The 17,360-nt window shown below is 33.0% G+C and overlaps 4 protein-coding genes across 4 annotated transcripts; 3 read left to right on the top strand and 1 right to left on the bottom strand.

Annotated features, from left to right (window-relative positions):
* Positions 1 to 1,462: 1,462 nt before the first annotated feature.
* On the top strand, positions 1,463 to 3,955 carry LOC114377156 (CASP-like protein 5C1). The gene is made up of 3 exons (XM_028335562.1): positions 1,463 to 2,277; positions 3,349 to 3,481; positions 3,574 to 3,955. Exons 1-3 carry the CDS (start codon positions 2,147 to 2,149, stop codon positions 3,775 to 3,777), a joined length of 468 nt encoding a protein of 155 aa, XP_028191363.1. The 5' UTR covers positions 1,463 to 2,146; the 3' UTR covers positions 3,778 to 3,955.
* A 57-nt stretch (positions 3,956 to 4,012) lies between these two features.
* LOC114377154 (pentatricopeptide repeat-containing protein At2g15980) lies at positions 4,013 to 5,988 on the bottom strand. Its single transcript, XM_028335561.1, has one exon. The coding sequence runs from the start codon at positions 5,938 to 5,940 to the stop codon at positions 4,477 to 4,479; it is 1,464 nt and encodes a 487-aa protein (XP_028191362.1). The 5' UTR covers positions 5,941 to 5,988; the 3' UTR covers positions 4,013 to 4,476.
* Positions 5,989 to 9,176: 3,188 nt separating this feature from the next.
* On the top strand, positions 9,177 to 10,314 carry LOC114375415. The gene has a single exon (XM_028333191.1). The coding sequence runs from the start codon at positions 9,437 to 9,439 to the stop codon at positions 10,154 to 10,156; it is 720 nt and encodes a 239-aa protein (XP_028188992.1). The 5' UTR covers positions 9,177 to 9,436; the 3' UTR covers positions 10,157 to 10,314.
* Positions 10,315 to 15,543: 5,229 nt separating this feature from the next.
* Positions 15,544 to 16,661, top strand: LOC114374630. The gene has a single exon (XM_028332296.1). It carries the CDS (start codon positions 15,818 to 15,820, stop codon positions 16,250 to 16,252), a length of 435 nt encoding a protein of 144 aa, XP_028188097.1. The 5' UTR covers positions 15,544 to 15,817; the 3' UTR covers positions 16,253 to 16,661.
* The last annotated feature ends 699 nt before the right edge of the window (positions 16,662 to 17,360 follow it).

Raw genomic sequence — 17,360 nt, 5'->3', positions numbered from 1 at the left:
ATAATGTTTATTAAAAAATTAGCTTTCTATTTTCAAAATTTCTGTCAAATATACTCAACAGGAAAAAAAGGTGAGGCCCCGAGGGAAAAACGGATTTTTTTGTTGATTCGGCCACTTGCCTATCTTACCAACATGTTCCCAAAGAAAAGAGAATGAAGGGATTTTTTTTATTTAAAATTTGGATTGAAGAGAAAAAGAATGAGAAGAAAAATCTACTATTTTTAAAAGTTAATTTTTTTTCTCTTTTATATTTCCTTTAATTAAATAAAAAGTATTATTATTTATATTATTTTTATTTATTTTCTTCCTCTTTGTCCAAACATATCATTAATGTTTACAGAGTAGCCATGTGACGGGAACGGTTGGTAGCTTGGTTCATGATTGAACTAATGTGAACAGTCGATTTGGTTTTCAAGAATAATGGTTTCTTTCTTGTGTTTTATCCATAAAAATTGATAGAGCGAAGCAGGAAGTATATAAATACAATTTTCTTTAATTTGTTAATACGTTAACCAACACGTTAGTTTAAGTGAAATTGAACTTAGGTCTTTTAAATAAGGTTTTGCATTAAGTTATGTAGATGAAAAAAATTGATTGGGAGGAGAGATCTTATTATTTGTCTAGTTTTTTTTTCGCAAAACTTAGTTACTGGTAAAATAGGTAAATACTTTGCACATATGGGGATGTTGCATTTAGTGTACCATTTTTGTTTATTTATCACTTGGGAATGATTTGGTTTGGGTCAAATTAAGGAGAGGAGGAAAAAAAGGCAAAAAAGGGAGGAGAAATGTGCATGAAGGGTTGATTTGGTTGAGAAGAGATGTGATTTATTTTTTAAAAAAAATCATGAGTTTCACACTTAAAAATTTTCTTAATAAAATTGAGATCTGAATGAAAATAGATAAAAACTACGTTCCTTTACATAATTTCTTTTCAATCAAATTACCTCTATTTTTCATCTTTTCTCTTCTAACCTATTATCTTCCACTCTCACTTTGTCTCCTCACAACCTTTACGCCTTGACGAAGTAAAGCTTCACAGTTCACAAGCTAAGGTGAGACTCCAACACCGATAGTCCTTATAGGCTTATAGCCTTTTGTCCCCCAACACAATTCTAGTTTCTCCTCCTCGTTACCACTTGCATTGCATCACATGATCACATCATTTTCCAATGAAAATGGGCACAATACTGGTTTGACAAATGGCGAATCCGAGTTCCCTCAAAGTACTGGTACACAATTTGCCGCTAGTCATTCCCATTCATAAATTCATTTTGGACACAGATGCTTCTCTTGTCTTGTCTGGTCCCTATCAACCAAGACTAACGACCGTTCAAAACCATATAAGCAACAAAAAACCATCGAATATAATATAAAAATAAACAACAAAAAACCATCGAATATAATATAAAAATAAACAACAAAAAAGGATCATATCTTAAAGCAAAAAAAAAAAAAAAAACATCTTTTGATCACCCTTTTGAACATATCTCATCCAAAAATATTTTACTCTTCTATTCTTTCCACCATGATGAGGCTAGAGTGGAGAAGGCAAAACGTTTCTGCTATAAACAGAAAAAGTTAGGACTCACCCCATTAAAGTCATGTCAAAGAAATCTATCTCATATTTAGCGGCACCAAGGACCTGCCACCGAAAAACGAAGTAGCCCATGTGTCAACACACCACCATCCTAATTAAAGCAACAACATTATTGCTCAAACAGCAGACAGAAAAAGCCTTGTCACAAAGTCCAAACTTGCACCTAACATAAACTTGCCGGAAATTCTCTGTCATGAAGTTTCTATTTGGAAGAGTGAGGTCTTCGTTGTCATAAAGTGCAACCCCATGTCCTTATTACATATTGGATTTCCTTTCCTTTCTTCCTTGTCTTGTTTCATTATTTGCACAAGGGATAATAGGGGTCAAGAACTTAGTACAAACATTGGGAGTAGTGAGATCTTAACTGGTATAGATGATGTTTTTGAACCACGAGAAGGTTTCAGCTGAAAGATGTAAACGTCGTTGATGACAAGAGGAGTTTGGTTTGAACTTGAAGGAGGAATATGATAGTGGAATATCACAAGGAAAGCCGAAAATCAAGAAATAGAATTGTAGAGTACTAGTATACATCTCATGCAATTAGTTAATGGATGAATTACCTGGCTCTGTGGGCACCAGCGCTAGCTTCAGTCTGAGATTGGGCCAGACCATGTTCTCTTCTGCTTCCCTTCTCTTTATGTCTCTGGGGGTTGAATTCTACAGCTACACGGCTTTCTGGTACCTTTTTCTTTCTCCTTTCTCCCCGCCATTCTGCAGTGTTTTAGCCGCTCTAATGCTTCTTTTTCCTCCATATATATATGTTATTCATAGATCATCTCATCTAGCATTGAGTTTATTCAGCTCAAAAACAGGAAAAAGAATAATTAATTTTATGCCAAGGGTGATTTTGGTCATTGAGTTCATTCAGCTCAAAAACAGGAAAAGGAGTAATTAATTTTATGCCAAAGATGATATTGGTGGATGATATATTTCTTAGCAAGTTTCCTCTTCGAGTAGACTTTTCAACTTTTTAGCGTCAGGTTGCTTAATCTTAGAGCAGTCAACTTATTCTCTATGGAGTGGCGGAAGAGAATTAATTCAGTTGTTTACCTTTAACTTTTCCTCCACCCTTTGGCTATTGTTTTGCACCCAGCGATGAGACAGAAGGATTTTGAATTTCGTTATTCTATTGATATTTCTTTACTATGATCAAATTGCTACTAAAATCAGTATTTTATATAATGATCCAATCTACTTAAGCACCAAATCTCTGTTTGCATATATAGTGTTAAGAACTGGTCGGTATAATGAAATGGCATCACAGTGATCTTGATCGATCCTATTTGTGATAAGTGACAAAAGAATATATATATATATACGCACACACACACTCATCTAAATTTATTATGAAATCATTATAAATTCTTCTCCTAGAGAGCAAAGAATTATATCAGCAAGAAAGCCGTTGTTATTAGTTCTTAAGAGAAGCTTTATGAAACTATTGAATTCTAAAACAAAAGCTTGATTTGTATTATTAAATTGTCAAGCACATTTTGTGAATTTCAACGGAAATTACTTTTTCTCCCATCTCACCATTTACTCAACAAAGCCGCAGTTCAGGTTGTCAGCACATTTGAATCTTTTATTGATAATCTTCTCTATCACTTGTTAAATATGCTTAAAATTCTGCTTCTGTTATTTGCATCACATAAATGGCAGGAGCTGAGCAGGCATCATTAGCATAATTGAATTTGTTGATTTTTCTGTTAATTAATTATCTTATTTTTGTCTCCACTATCCATGTCCTAGCTATTTGGTGACAATTATGGGGTTGGTCATACCATGGAGTTTCACATTAGCATTAGTAGATGGATATTCCGTTCTGGTCAAATGCCCCATTCGTCAACCAGGAATACTGTTGATTATCGTTGTGGGAGATTGGGTATGTAGTTTCTGATCCAAGTGTTATCTATTAGTTGATGGAGATACATATTGGCAACCATCCGTTAAGTGACTCATGTTTATTTGTTATAGGTATTATCAACCCTCATACTAGCAGCAGCTTGCTCAACAGCTAGTGTTGTGGATCTCCTTCTCAACACCCATGGGTCTTTTTGCCCTCCAAAGCTTTGTAGCAGGTACAGGATATCTGCAGTTATGGCTTTTTTGTCATGGTTTCTATCTATGGCATCCTCTCTATTTAACCTTTGGCTATTACCCTCTGTGATTCTCATTTAACTCCCCTGTAAAGTTATTAGATTAATCATTATTTATTTTGTATTTTTGCCCCTTCAATTATAGCATGAGAAATATCAGGGGGGCAGGATTTTAAATGTTGTATATTTATAGTTACAAAACTCATGTAACTTGTATTTGGAAAAGTTCAAAGTATAGAGGAGCTCAATGTTGAACCGTACACAGGAGCAAAGTACATCTTGAGTCCAATGAAAGTCATGCTCAGCTTCATAGCAGATACAAAAAATCAACAGTTGAATTTATGAATTACAGTATGATCATTACGCGACACCAGATAACAAAATAAATCGTCATTTCTGCTGCTACAAAGCAAATTAAATTCCTGGGATACGGTATCCTTTAAAAGCCTGCTTTTGACATCCAAAATATACTGTGGGAATATTAAGACAAGTAATTTGGCTTTAACTGCATCCAATGCACTAAGAACAGAATTTTACAAAAAAATGTGCTACACTTGTGTTCAATCAGCATTTGACAGCGTTGTTTCAATGTGTAATGCCATTTATCTTACGTTGATTATCGGGAGATAACCACTATTATCAACCACACCTGAGCATAAAAACAAATCAGGATATACAGTTCATCATCACCCCCCCCAACAAGTTCACTCAGGATGGCCACAGAATCGTACAAGAAAATTATTTTCACCAGATTTGGCAAAGTACAAAAGCTATTATTCTGTTAGCTCTGCATCTGATTTTGGAGCATTTCTTTCCTCAAAGCTTCTGCCATCTCCTCGTTCCCATGTCTAACATATCCATCAACAAAAGCACCATATATTTCAGAATTCGGTTGGAAACCTTTTCCAACCATCTCTGCCTGAACCTTCAACGCTTCTTCCATCCTCCCATCAAAACACAACCCCTTTATCAAGGCCTCATAACTCTTTTCCATTGGAATCAAATCAAATTTACCAACTGCACACCTCACAAACTCCAGAGATTCCCGAACCCTACCCTTATCACAAAGCAACCTAATCATTACGTCAAGGGTTGATGCATCAGGCCTTAAATCGCTCCTAGCCATATCCTTATAAACAAGAACAGCCGAATCAACATCCCCAATATTACAATACCCCTTCACAAGATGCTCATAAGTTGAAGCAGTGGTGCCAACACCAGCCACAGCCATTTCCCTGAAAAATTCCTCAGCCCTTCCAACATCTCCAATCGTACAAAACCCACCAATGATAGTATTATAACTAACAACATCAGGCTCAATTTTCTCACTTCTCAACTCTTCCCACAACTTTTCTGCATCCCCCATTCTCCCTTCATCACAAAAAGTAGCCATCAACACACTATAGCTATAAGCATTGGGTTTATAGTTACACTTCATTTCAATCCAAATCTTCTCCACCCTTTCCACCAAACCATCTTGGTAACAGCACAGCATCAAATCATTATAAGTATGGACATTAGGGGTGACTCTAAAACCAGAACCCCTTTTAGAAATTTCGTTGTTTTCCTCATCCAACCGAAAAAACTCGCGGTAAATTGCATACCCTTCATCCACCCCTCGACTTTTACAAACCCTAGAAATCAAAGAATTCAAGGTGCTAACTTTAGGGCTGATCCCGCGAGAGAGCAACATTCGAACGATCTCAATAGAAGGGTCAAGTTTTTTGGAATCCAAACACGCCTTGATCAACAAATCGAAGACGAAGGGAGCGGACCCGGAGTCTCGGTAGGTTTTAACGAGGGTTTCGAAGAGGTTCAGAGGCCGCGAGTTGAAACGACAATTTTCCTCGTCGTTTTGGTGGGAAGCGCGAATTGCGGTTCGGATGAGGTCGTAAGCGTGTGAGGAGAGGCGCGCACGTGCGAGGAGGTGGATGATGGAGGAGTACGAGGCGAGGTTGTGGTTGCAGAGGGATTTGGATTTGGTCCAAAGGAAGAAGCGAAGGGCGAGTTGGGGTTTGTTCTTGATGTGGAGGGTAATTTCGGAAAACTCGGCGGGGGTGATGCCGTTGGGGCACGCTGAACGGAGATTGCTCCAACGTGACTTGGAACGGTGATGGGTGAGAATGGAAACAGCGTCTGTCACTAAACTCTGGGAAGCATCGTTTGAACAAGAGAAAGAGAAGAACAGAGTCCAAGGTTTTGGTCTCAGAGTTTGGGAAAACTGTTTAAGGATTTGAATCGCCATTCAGATGTTTGTTGTCCTTCAATTTTCTATAGCAACTCTTCGCTAATATTTATTCTCTTGACAATCACTAAAAATGTATGGTATGATAAGTAGAGTAACTGATTTGATGTATTTTTTTTTTCTTTTAGGATAAATATTTTTCGTTTTTAAATATATAGTGCTTAAAACAATTCGTTTTTGAAAAATTAAAAATTTAAATTCTAGTTTATTCCTTAATTTCTGTCGTTTGAGACTATTCCTAAAAGAGTTAATGTGACACATACAAATGTTACAAAAATAATTATTTATAAGCATAACATTACATTAAACACTAAAAAAATAAGAAAATAAACATGAGTTAAAATAAACATAATATTGATACTATCATATTAAAAATTTCAGAAATAACATTAATTAATATTATTATGTTTATTTTAACTCAGGTTTGTTTTCTTATTTTTTAAATTTGTTATAATGTTATGGTTGTAACAATAAAAAAAGGAGGAAAATAAAGATTGAATTATATTTTATCCTTAAATGAAATAAAATTTAGAATATGATAAATTAGTCCAATGAAAACTTATATACATTTTGATCCAATAAAAACTTACTGATATTTTGATCCATTCTATTCAACAATCATGTTACAATAATTTTTGTGAGATTTTCGTCTTTTCGTTTCACTTTTTCATTAATGGTATCAAATGAAAATTAATGGATAAATGAATTTGTCGTATTTTTTTTATTTTTGGAAATTAAAATTTGAATTTATATCTTTCAGGATACAAATTTATCAATGCTATATACATTTATAGACAAAAATAATTATTTATATGTTATTGATATGAAATATTACTCATTTGATAATCTAACAAAACCTTCTTGGAGACTTGATTTAATTATTCTGCCAAATACGCCAAATACGTACCAGTAATTACTAAAATATAATACAATTACCTCATCTTATTATTAGTAACGAAGATCCAATAATGAATTTTTTTAATGATGATACAATAATGATTGGAATAAGAAAGGGAGAAACCAAGAAACAAGCAACAAAGGGAAAGATCAATTACCTCATCTTATTATTTAGTGCCTTTTTCTTTAGCTGTAGCGGTTGACTTGACTACTTTTTTTTTATTTGAAAGTAATCACTGATTAGTTTGTGAAACTGATATGGTCTATTGGGAATAAAATTGCTATACTTAATTATGGGATCTGTGTCACCCAAAGTAGATGCTTTGACAAAGTAACAGACCCTTTATTTTATTTTATTTTCTTATTAAGTTGATAAATGAACCGTTGCCTTTGACTGGTTGATTTCTTTGCAATATATATGTCTGGTATTTTGCTTACATACAGATCCATTCCTATCCCATACCATTCATTCTAATAATTTTAGTTATCGTGGGTAATTATGCATATAAAACTCAGAGAATTAGTTTCAATGCAGCTGCCAAAGATTAGTTTTGAAAGGCTTTGGAGAGGGAAGTTGGAAGGAATAATTTCATTCTTGATAAGGACAAAACAGAGATCAGCACCAATAACGGAGACCAGAAAAGAGAATCATATTAAACTTTCACTTTAGATGAAGATCAGATCATGCGAGTACCATTGCTGCAGCACAATTGAACGGAGAAAGTAACCAACCAAATGACTAACACTTTGACGAAAGATTCCAGATGTTTGTTTCAGTGGTAAAAGAAACAAAAAGAAAAATGGTCAAAAAAAATAAAGGATATAGAAAAAAAAAGATCAAAGTTGTATTTTGTCATTATTGTTCAACTGGGTTTCTTAATTCTTCTAGCATTTGTTCCTCGAGAAGTGAGAAGCAATACAATTGAGAAAGGGTATATTAATATAGCATAAGTTCTCCACAACCACATAGCCACTGTGAAACATCTATCACATTGTAACACTTTACAACCACTGTGCAGCTTCCATTAAACGCTTTTATGAATTGGTGATGGTAATGCTTTGCTAAGAAAATCCCATAACCTCATAAGGTCCAACTTGTCACGTACTAGAGATATTAAAGTATAAGAACTATTTGGAATCAATTCCTCATAATTGCATCATGGTTCATTACTAGTTGGAGCATCTCCAATAATATTTAACTTTAAATAATGTTTGTTTATTTTTTTTTCACGAGAACGGATGATATGTGGTTACTTATCATTACTAAACAAATTTATTCTATAAATAACATTTTTAAGTATTATAATATATGTAAAATTAAGTTAAACACTCATTTTAATAATTTTAGTATTAGAATGAATTTTCGTATAAAATACTTAAAGTTACAAGAAATTAAAAGACCCACAGCATTAAAATAAATAACTTATCTAATCAATTATGTTTTCAGATGATGTTAGCATTATTGGTGAAGATACAAAGAGATAAGAACTTAAAATTAGGCATAACCGAATGGACTTACAAGATTAGAAGGTACGAAACTACTAATTATGCAAAGGAATTTATTCCCTTCTTTATTTTTTTGTTTCAAAACTTCAATCACGGAAGAAGGTTGCGTGTCTCTGATTCTCAATCATCCTAGCTTTCAACTAAGCAAATCCAATTATAGATATTCAAAGCCCTTCATTCTTTGCGTATGCTTAAAACACGGGAAAATTCAATAAATACCAATGTTATCTGTACCACATCATTCAGACACTAAACTATTGCCAAGTAATTCGGTCCATTTCAACCCAACTTGATAGATGCTAAATTCTTATTCTGTAATGAAAAATTCCTAGATTGCACTTGATGATCCCTTCATTGTCTTTTTAAGTAAAAATTAACTTATCCACGTTAACTTTTAGAAAAGTTAAATGAAAAAAACACAAAAAATACATAAATTGATCTAATCTTATACAAGAAATTCAATTTATTTTACTTTAATTTTTTTTTTTAGAAATGATTACAGAAAAGTTTGTCCAAGTTCAATGCTAATTAGACCTCGATCTGGGCAGTTGGCATACACCCTTTTAACCCTCCTCTGAACAAGAAAATCCGTAGTTATGGGCTACTCCTGCACTTCTCAGTTGCTGGTTGTACATGATTTTTGCATAATACAATAACCAATTAATCATAAACCAGTCCTTAATTTTATGTGCAGATTGAAAACTTTTGCAGTAGACTAATATATATGTTAGACCATCAACTAAAGTGTAAACGATAATAACAAAAAAAAAAAAACTGGTATATATTCTGTGGTGGACACTACACAATATGCCTCATGTCTAGCTCTTTTCCTTCCCGTTGACGTGGTGATTCTCATGAAGTCTTTATTTACCACCATCACCACCATCTTTGGTAGAGGCATAATTCCTTTTCAATTGCTTCTACCATAAGCCAAATTAAACCCAAACCACTCATAATTACCCCTCCTCCAACAGAAATCGACATATAAATACAATTACCCTATGATGTCAAAACACATGCCATGCCACAAACCACTCTCTCATAAAATCAAAGACTCATACATACAATAAATACACAAGTAATTAACACAGCCATGAAATACAATGAGATATCCCATTTCAGCCACACTGAACACAAGCTGAGATTCGAGTACTCAGAATTCCCCTTCAAATGTGATGGCTGCAAGGAAGTAGGCATAGGGTCACGTTACAAATGCTCCATCTGTGACTTCGACCTTCACATGCACTGTGCCATGATAACCTCCCCGACCTTGCACCACCCTTTCTACACCAAATGCAACTTCCAGTTCATGTCAAAGCCACCGGGAGACACGCCTCGTTACTGCAACGCGTGCGAGAAGGACGTGAGTGGCTTCTTGTACCACTGCAAAGCGTGCGGCTTCGACCTCCACCCGTGTTGCGCCAAGCTACCGTTGCTCCTTGATGACGGCGAGGTGAAGCTGTACTTGTACAGGAAAGTGAGTTCACCGTGTCACCGTTGTGGAAGAAAAGGACGTAGCTGGAGTTATAGGTCCAAGTGCAAGAACTATAATCTGCATGTGGCGTGTGTGAGGGACATGTTGGTGGAGAATTGGCATGAGGTGTGTGTTAAAGGAAGGGGTGTGAATAGCAATATTCCTAGTCTCAGGAACACGCTTTACACTCCTCATAGCAGTAGGAGGAGTAAAGGGAAGGTGAAGAAGTGCTGTGAGATTGCTGGTTTGGCTGTGCAGGTTGTGATATCTGCTGTGTTGGGGGATCCAACGGCTCTCATTGCTGGCATTGTGGGGTCCTTCATGTCACGGGCTTCATGATGGCCACAACAGAATCTATCAGTTTAACTTTAAAGATTGTAAACAACTTCAGTTCACTACTTCATTAATGTGGTTGTCATGATTTTAATCTGACTTAAATGTGGTTCAAACTTTCTTATCACATCTCAATCTGACTTCACAAATGTTAATTTGAGCAATAGATTGTTATGTATACCAATTTATACTAACAATTTTTTTCCTTACAAATAGCATAGTACTAGAATTATAAAATTGATTTGAAGTTGAAAATATAAAAAAGGAGAAAAAGATCATAAGTTTAAATTTTTTTTACTAACATTCTTATAAAATTAATAAATAATATTTGTTAATAAAAGGATATGATAGGGAATGAAAGAGAAAAAAATGATATTATATAAATTATTTTATGTTTCATCATTTTTTGCTCTTCTAGTGGCAACTTCCAATGCCTTATTCCTATAACTAACCCAACACATGTGTATTTTTGAAATAAGATAAAATTTGAAAAGTTTAAATTTTAAGAAATGATTCTTGGAAGTTTTTTTTTATTTATAGAAATTTATGAGTAATTAATTCAAAATAAAATATAAAAAATTGTCGATTACAAGCAAAGTGTTTGAAGTTATAAAGAAGATATGTATATAATTGATTTTAAAAATGAATTGTATTTAAGACTTAGTTACGTGTGCTATTCTTTACGAAAGAATTAATTAAAAAACTCAGTAAGTATTTCTAAAAATATAGGAATTGTTATTATTTAATAAAAGTTCAGTTTGGACCCAAATGTTGGAAGCCCAATTCAAACTTTATAATCAATACAATAGTAATAACAAAAAGTCTTATTTCATCAAAGTGAGGTTGACTATAAAAATAACACAATGTTATTAAATCTAGTTAAAAACTAAATTTCAAAAATATTATTCACTGCTAGATTTTCCTTAACAAGTTTTTCTAATATTTTTCTTGGCTAATTCACCAAACTTCATGACCAAATGAAATAAATTTAATGCCTTTTTATATATATATAAAATTGAGCAAATGACGATAGGGGCGAAAAAGGGAACCCCAACTAGGTTATCGTCCCCAAAGTAAACTACAAACCAGTGAACAACTCACTACCAATATATTAAAACTAGATAAAAAAAAAGAAGAGAAAAATAGAACAAAGTTGAGGGGGACTAGGCCAAAACCCAACAAGAGAATCAACAAAACCTATAGTTTGAAAGATTTTGTCTATTTCTAAGGAACTCCTCTTTAACAAAAGGAGGGGATGGAGTTCAGCCAAAAATTAGTATTCCTAAATGACACATCAAAATTAACAAGTTTGTTTGTGCAAGAATTAACTTCTTTAAAAATATGGGAGCAAATGAAAACTATCTATTTACAAAAGGATAAGCAATTTTCGTATCTATATCTAACCTGCCAAGGGACAATAGAAGAATTTTTGAAAGCATGAATCACCAAGGTAGAGTCACACTCAAGCCAAATGTGATTCCAACCCTTCTTCTTAGCCATTTTAAGAGCAATAATAACTGCAAAAATCTCAGAAAAAAAAGCTAATTGAATCCCAATGTATTGAAAAAAAACAGGTGAACATGCCACCAAGATAATCACCAAAAATACCTTCAACAACAACGTGACCAAGAGAGCCCGTTGCTGAACCATCAGTAGTGCATTTTGTTATTGAGGTTCACCCTCCAAAGAGTCAAATTATCAAGCAAACTGTTTTAACTTTTCACTTTATTAACTCATACTAGAAAATCAAAGAATGGATTAAAAAAAATACTAGAAAATCTAAGCTACGAAACAACTGATTTGCCTTTCTCATACGATATCCACATGCAAGAAAGTTTCAGTTTAATGAAAATGTGACTCCTCCATTCCATAATTAAGTGTAATTTGTTAAGAATATATGCAAAACCAAACTACTTTCATCAAGTACATAGACTCAAATAAAATTCAGTACTGGGCTCATCGGACTAGTATAAGCGGTGTGGACAGAGACGAATCAGACTCAACATGTTGCTTTTTTGTTTTGAGGGAGCAATGGTCTTAACTCTTTTTTTTTTAATTATTATTAAGGAAATGGTCTAAACTCTAAAAAGTTTTCTCAACTAATTTAATTAATTAATTTTTTAATTTTTTTCTATAAAAATAAATTGTTTATTTTTGTAAAGAGCTTTTATGTTCGACTCAGCTACAACTTCTGCTTTTAAGGAGAAGATAAACTAAAGAAAGTTCAAGACAAACACACTCTAAGGTCATATGCGACTCAGTATCTTCCTTCTTAATTTTTTGTTTACACATTTTAAATGAATCTAACTATTATATCATTTACATGTTACTAATTCAAAGGATTTATAAGTTTAGCTTGGTAATAAAGAGAGGAAAAGGGAGGAAGAGATCGTGAATTTGAACCTTATTATTAACAAAAATTAATAACTAATATGTATCGTGATAAAATCAAATATTACTAATTCTTAATAATTTTAATTTAAGCAGTTCTACATTATCCACTAACTTCAAAACCTTTGCTTTACTTAACGAGTCATATAGCAGTTCTTAGATTTGATTCTTTTAAAGTGAATAGAATACACTTCAAATTTTGTTAAATATGTTTATAGCTAGCCGATGCTTCGTGGATGCTATGGCAAAAAAGTTCTATCTAAAATATTTCATAGCAATGAAAATTTTGTAGTCCCGTCTTTAAAAAAAAAAACTCGCTATATAATTAAATATATCTTAAAAGATTCGTTGAATGTGGAAAAATATTTTAATTACAAAAAATGTGACATTATTTTTTTAAAATTCAAATAAAATTTTCAAACTAAATGATCCTAAGTTTTCTAATTTTTTTTCTTCATATATTTTCTTTCAAACGCCACGCATTAGTATGCATCACATCATCACATGTGATGTAGTCAAACCCTCTTCTTTGGTCCATTTTCGGGTTTGTCCAGGAAGAGTATTCAATAATTTTTTTTTCAATTATTGATTTAATATTTTATATATCTATAGGGTACAGAATACAGTTTGAGAGAATAAAAAACATAATTAAGATAATTAAGATTTATAATTTATCTTGATTTAATTTTGATTCGATTTGTCTGGATGAACAAATTAACTATAGAATCAAACTAGTTTATAATAATTTGTGTACATAGTCGATATAATTTTGATTGAACACAAATAAACTTGATTTCAATTTTTTGAATATTAATTTTACTTTTTATTTAAAAAAATTCTGTCATCAAACTTGACAACCTAATTGATTTAATATTACTTTTGAAAAATAGTTCAATTAAAAAAATAGTAATATTTTTCAATTTATATATGATATAATTTTTAATATAAAATGACGTTATTTTTTAATAACAATATCGCCCATCCACCCAAACTTAATTTAACTCATTAGGATAGACATTAGAAGTGAGAAGTTTAAATAGTTTGTAAAATATTAGAATTTGAATTTAATCCTTCCTTTTTTTACTTCTTCTTCAACCACTAACTAAGCTAATTTTATTATATTTTGTATGTTTTTTGAGTTAGAGATGCAAGTGTTCTCAATTCACCGAAGTTAGATATTAATTCCACTAACAGTATATTTATGTTTGTGAAACATAATATTATTATTGGTTCAAAATATTTTTTTATCGTAAAAATTGAATAAATATTCTTTCATTAAATAAATTATTTTTACTTGTAGGAATCAACAAAACCATGCCAACCCCTTTGTAAAAAGCATTGTGATTTTAAATATTGGTGTATATATCCCTTAATTTTCATATTAATGGCCTGAAAATTTTCTAAACTAAATTTAAAGGCGCGCCTATTTATAACGTCATGACCTCTGTAACCTATAGCGCTACGAAACATGTTAGCAGTATTTTGTGCCCTTGCAATACCATTGCCCCCATTGGACACATGAACATGACACATCCTCTATGGTCTGCGTCACAGACATGTCAAGCGTGGTGTCTGTAATTCTGACATTCTGTTGATATGTTGTTTTGTCTCTTCGTATATATGTCGATGGGAAGGGCCGAAGGGGCTAGTTAAAATTAATCTACATGTTGTTTTTATATGTTGATATGTTGCTTAGAAGGTTGTAGGACCTTCCCATTAATTATATATGATTGAACTTGTTAAAATCTCAAATTAGTTTTAACATATAAAGATAAAAACATATATATTAAAATCACAAATAATCAGATATGAGAAGAAAGTTGGGGTAGTAAGTTTAGATATATAAAAATAGGTGACAAAATATAAAAATTTGAAATATGTACTTTTGATTTTATCAAAATGAGAGGAGAGGGGTGCATCCACCACTATATTTATAATCCTTCTACTTCGAGTGTTAAATCTCATAGACGTTTGCACCAAAAAATAAAAATAAAAGTAATCATAGACGTGAGGGCTTGCATAAATCAACCTTCCAAAATGTTCCACTACTCTTCAAACGTAAAGTCTTATAAGCGTGGAGGCTAGCTAGCTTGCATTAGCATTGTTTGGCGTTGGAGAACGGTCCAACATGACAAAATAATAAAGACTCATTCATTCATGAGTATATATGAAAAAAGGGAATGCACACAGTGGAAAGTGGAAACATATAAACGCGAAAAGATCATAGTTTGTCGTAAAGAGAGGCTCCAACCCATGCAAAGTATTAATGTGAAAACAAAATAGGTATGAGCAGAGAAAATTCAAGGATGTTTCCTCGCTTGCTTGAACCCATACGCACACCGCTCCAAAGACTTCAAACTTGACATACTTATTTTTTGGGGGGCCATATCGTGATGTGATTTTATTATCACATTGTTAAGAAGAAAACAAAAAGCATTTTCGTGAATTTCTAGCACTCTCCTCCGTTGATCGGTCTAATTAATTCTCCCTTTTATCTCTTGAAAGAGAAATTAATTCCCAGCTAGACAATTTCCAATAATAATAAATAATATGCATCACCAAAATCTTCAATGAAATGGAATTAATTAGTTTAACCAATTGGATAGAATACTGTAGCTCCAACAAAAAGTTTTGGGGTTGGATTTATGCTAAATTGCTAATGACATTTTATTACTTACTCATAAGTAAGTACTTGAGTTTTAACCTAAACTATTGTCTACAGAGAAAAGTTACAAGAAAAAGCATTTAATTTATACCTACAATCTGACTTTTTTTTTTTTTTTTTTTATACCTGTCGTTTTAATTTGAACAGTAAAGAATGAATCGATACCGATTGATACTTTTTCTTCCAAATATGTTATTAGAATCCATGATTCTCTTGACGCCACGTGGAAAACGGGACCAAAACGGGTGTCAAGCAATGCACTTACGCATGGCATAACAACTGTATACATGTACAGGTTCGTTTATTTGCACATTCTTAGAAAGGAAGCAACGAAGAAACATATCCAAAATTCCAATCACTTCCCGTGCTTAATTTGCATGCAATTTTCATATATTAACATAAAATCAATCAACAATAATGTCTCCTTGATTTAAGTTGTACTTTACTCGTTTTCTTTTTCCTCTCCTTTGCCTATAAATAGCACCACACACTTCCCAACCCTTCCCTCACAAAAACGAGTGATAGATAACTAATTTCTTTGTTTCATTCTTTCCCACTTTCTACCACAGAGACTAGTGATCGATTAAGCAACTTAACACAGAATTGCATATATGGGAAACACTTGTGCACCAACTCAATACGCAAGCAAAGGCGGAAACCATAGTTGGCAATCCACGGTGAACATAGTTCACTTAGATGGAAAGTTGCAACAATTGAAGGAGTCAATTAAGGCATGGAAAGTGTTGTCTGAGAACCCAAACTGCTACATATGCTGCTCAGAATCCATGTATGTTGGGTCACCGATGCCTCCTTTGGCTCCAAGTGAAGAGCTTCAATTGGGTCTCATATACTTCCTTGTTCCAATTCCCAAATCAAGAATCCCACTCTCTCTTCAGGACTTGGGGGCACTAGCCATCAAGGCTAATGCAGCTCTTGCTGCTGCTGCAACACCTAATAACAACTACCCTATCTTAAAACCCAGTTCACAAAAAAAGTTCCGCACACACCCTACTTTTTCTAACGTTTCTATGGGATATTCCCATTAGATCTTCGAAGATGGGTTTGAAGGTTGAATTGTGATATATTCTTCACCTATGCATGTTGTAAAAGCTGCGGATTCTGCTTGATGATGATCGATGGTGATGAAGTTAAGCGACAGGAACTATATATCCTTAATTGCAGTAGTTGCAGACAATTGCAGTTGCAGTTTACAAGTCCTACAGAAACTTTCATGATATAGAATGAAGAATTATGATAGTTGAAAGGTGACATGAGCTAAGGAATTTAGGAGACGGAGACGGAGACGGAGACCAGATCAATTCCTCTATACTTTGGAATACAGTACACATGTACAACTTGTATAAGCCAAATCCAACTTGTATGCTATGAGATAATAAACATTTGTGCCACATAATTATTTCATTTATAAAAATAATATTAATTTTTTCCACTTAATTGTTTTAGCTTTATTGTGTTGGTTATGGTCTGGTTTGTTTAAATTTTTAAAAAATAATTCTAAAATAAAAACAATTTTGACAAACACACTAAAAAATAGAAAATTTCTTATTTTATTAAAATTGATGTTTTTTTTTTCAAAAAATATGTTTAGATAATATTTGTCTCTGCAGAAGCTTTAATTTTGAGATCATTGAGTAGTTTTAGTTGTATGCTACAGTAATAGTTTCGTCTTGATAAGAAAAGAAACGCAAACCGTATAATAATATTCATGAAGAAGAAAAAAATAATATTGGATCATTCCACTTTCCAAAAGGCGGTTGAATTGAATTTGAGCAGTAATTAAGTTTGTAAAGAGTTTGCCATCTATCTCGATCGCTTCAAATCATCTTCATGTGCATATGTGCGTGTTACATATGTTTACATGACATAAGTGATTCCATCATATTAAAAATTCGACAATGCATATGGGACCGGTATATTTTTTCACAGACTGCATTAATCTTATTCCAAATTTAGATCTAATTGCTTGTTAATTAGTCAAGGTCTTAATTCCAATATATATAGAATCCCTATTACTCCACAATAGCGAACTAGAGAAGACCTGGACTACATATGATATGTATAGATAAGTATAGATATTTTGATTTTTTGTTTTATTTTTAGTTTCATTTAAACTGGAACATGGACGAGGAGCAA

Source organism: Glycine soja, chromosome 11, assembly GCF_004193775.1.
Source record: "Glycine soja cultivar W05 chromosome 11, ASM419377v2, whole genome shotgun sequence".
NCBI lineage: Eukaryota > Viridiplantae > Streptophyta > Magnoliopsida > Fabales > Fabaceae > Glycine > Glycine soja.
This window is presented reverse-complemented; position numbering and strand designations above follow the sequence as displayed.

Excerpts from the sequence above, each read along its gene's own strand:
- LOC114377154 (XM_028335561.1), bottom strand. The coding sequence starts at position 5,940 with ATGGCGATTCAAATCCTTAAACAGTTTTCCCAAACTCTGAGACCAAAA.
- LOC114374630 (XM_028332296.1), top strand. The coding sequence starts at position 15,818 with ATGGGAAACACTTGTGCACCAACTCAATACGCAAGCAAAGGCGGAAAC.
- LOC114375415 (XM_028333191.1), top strand. The coding sequence starts at position 9,437 with ATGAAATACAATGAGATATCCCATTTCAGCCACACTGAACACAAGCTG.
- LOC114377156 (XM_028335562.1), top strand. The coding sequence starts at position 2,147 with ATGGATGAATTACCTGGCTCTGTGGGCACCAGCGCTAGCTTCAGTCTG. Across the intron at positions 2,278-3,348 it reads TACAGCTACACGGCTTTCTG|CTATTTGGTGACAATTATGG; the intron begins GTACCTTTTTCT and ends TCCATGTCCTAG. Across the intron at positions 3,482-3,573 it reads TTATCGTTGTGGGAGATTGG|GTATTATCAACCCTCATACT; the intron begins GTATGTAGTTTC and ends TATTTGTTATAG.